General features: G+C 57.5%; 1 protein-coding gene across 1 annotated transcript; it reads right to left on the bottom strand.

Annotated features, from left to right (window-relative positions):
- Positions 1-334: 334 nt before the first annotated feature.
- On the bottom strand, positions 335-1,293 carry LOC124666112 (probable calcium-binding protein CML10). Its single transcript, XM_047203465.1, has one exon. The coding sequence runs from the start codon at positions 1,226-1,228 to the stop codon at positions 668-670; it is 561 nt and encodes a 186-aa protein (XP_047059421.1). The 5' UTR covers positions 1,229-1,293; the 3' UTR covers positions 335-667.
- Positions 1,294-1,638: the final 345 nt, after the last annotated feature.

The raw sequence follows: 1,638 nt of genomic DNA, 5'->3' as shown, positions 1-1,638 counted from the left end.
CTGGCTACATTTTTACATCCGGTAATTTTTTTTTTAAAAAAAGAAGCCTATGCAGTCTATTTCAACAGCAACGGGAGAAGCTCCCAGTGCCAGAGGATCTACCAAAAGAATCCAAACTGCAAAGATTCTCCAGCTGCAAATCAAACAATACTCCTAAGGTATGAGCAAAAAACGACACCTAGAAAATAGGATCGATCGGGCAGATTTTTCCAAATTATGGGCGTTCATCTTCCAAAGACCGCAGACAGATCCAGACATTCCAAGCACCCGGCACCTCACAATTGGCAGGCCACAATATATCACAAATCGAAATTGAATATGACAACGATAAGGATGGACAATTCAGTAACCGTGAACCACTCTTTCAATATTGTAGTAGATCGATATCCGCAAATCAATATTCGCGATTTGCAGTTACTACTACGTATTATTTCTCGGCAGGCAACACAAAGAAAAATAGCAGAAAAAATCTAGGGCTAATTTAATGATCGTTTGATCCTTCTTCTTCTGTATATACACTTGATAGTTTCCACCGCAAACGCTCGGATCCGGGGAGAAGAATACGGGCGCAAAAATAGGTCGGACGAAATCTAATCTTTGATGACGATCCATCCATCCAAGAACGAAAGAACCTGCTAGTACGTAGTGGATCGCGGAGGGTGATTCTTCAGGCGATCTTGGGGAACCCACCTCCGGCCATCATGACCTTGAACTCGTCGAACGATATGAGGCCGTCGCCGTTCTTGTCGACGCCCTCGATCATGCGGCGGCACTGGCTGACGGTGGCCTTCTCGCCGAGGCCGTGCAGCACGCGCGCGAGCTCGGCGGCGGAGATGGCGCCGCTGCCGTCGGCGTCGAAGACCCCGAAGGCGAGGCGCAGGTCCTCCTCGACGGCGGCGGCGTCGGTGGCGTTGAGCGCGGCGAACTCGGCGAAGCTGATGAAGCCGTCGCCGTCGGCGTCCGCCTCCGCCATCATGCGGGCCAGCTCGTCGTCGGTCGCCGCGTGGCCCAGGCTCTCGAAGAGCGCGGCGAGCTCCGGGCGCGAGATCCGGCCGTCGCCGTTCGCGTCGAACTTGCGGAAGACGCGCTCCATCTCCTGCTCGGGGGTCCGGGTTGGGGACTGCGGCGGGGAGTCGGCGGCGGTGGTGGCGGTGGGCTTGGACTGGGGAGGTGGGGACGGGGAGCGGGACTTGCGGCGGAAGAGGGACGGCATCTTGATCTTGCCCATGGCGGCGGAAGAGAGAGCGCTCTGCTTTGGGTTTGGCTACGGAGTCTGTGTTGGTTTGGGCTTGGTCGCCGGTGGTTGCAGGTTGGAGTTGGAGGTAGACGGCGGTATTTATAGAGGCGGCAGCACCGGAATCCATGGCGGAGTCGGAGTCGAACCGGGAAGGAAGGCGCGGAGGAAAGTGCGAGGGTGGCAGCTGGGCCTGGGCCTGATATGCGTGGCCTGCGCTGGCCGTTGCGTGTGCGGTCCCTGATGCGTGGGCCCGCACGGATTCGGGGTGGGCCCGGGAGTGTGCCGTGGGGGTCGAGCCCAAGCGAACGGCTGTGACCGGTTCCGCAACGGATGGATACCACCACAGCACGGCCGGCCGGACCTCTCTTGTGCGTTGCGCTGTCGAATTCTTCTCGGGTGCG

This window comes from Lolium rigidum, chromosome 6 (genome assembly GCF_022539505.1).
Source record: "Lolium rigidum isolate FL_2022 chromosome 6, APGP_CSIRO_Lrig_0.1, whole genome shotgun sequence".
Classification (NCBI taxonomy): Eukaryota; Viridiplantae; Streptophyta; class Magnoliopsida; order Poales; family Poaceae; genus Lolium; species Lolium rigidum.
Note: the sequence above shows the minus strand (reverse complement) of the source record. Positions and strands in the feature narration are given on the sequence as shown.

Coding starts and splice junctions, on each gene's coding strand:
- LOC124666112 (XM_047203465.1), bottom strand. CDS start 1,228: ATGGGCAAGATCAAGATGCCGTCCCTCTTCCGCCGCAAGTCCCGCTCC.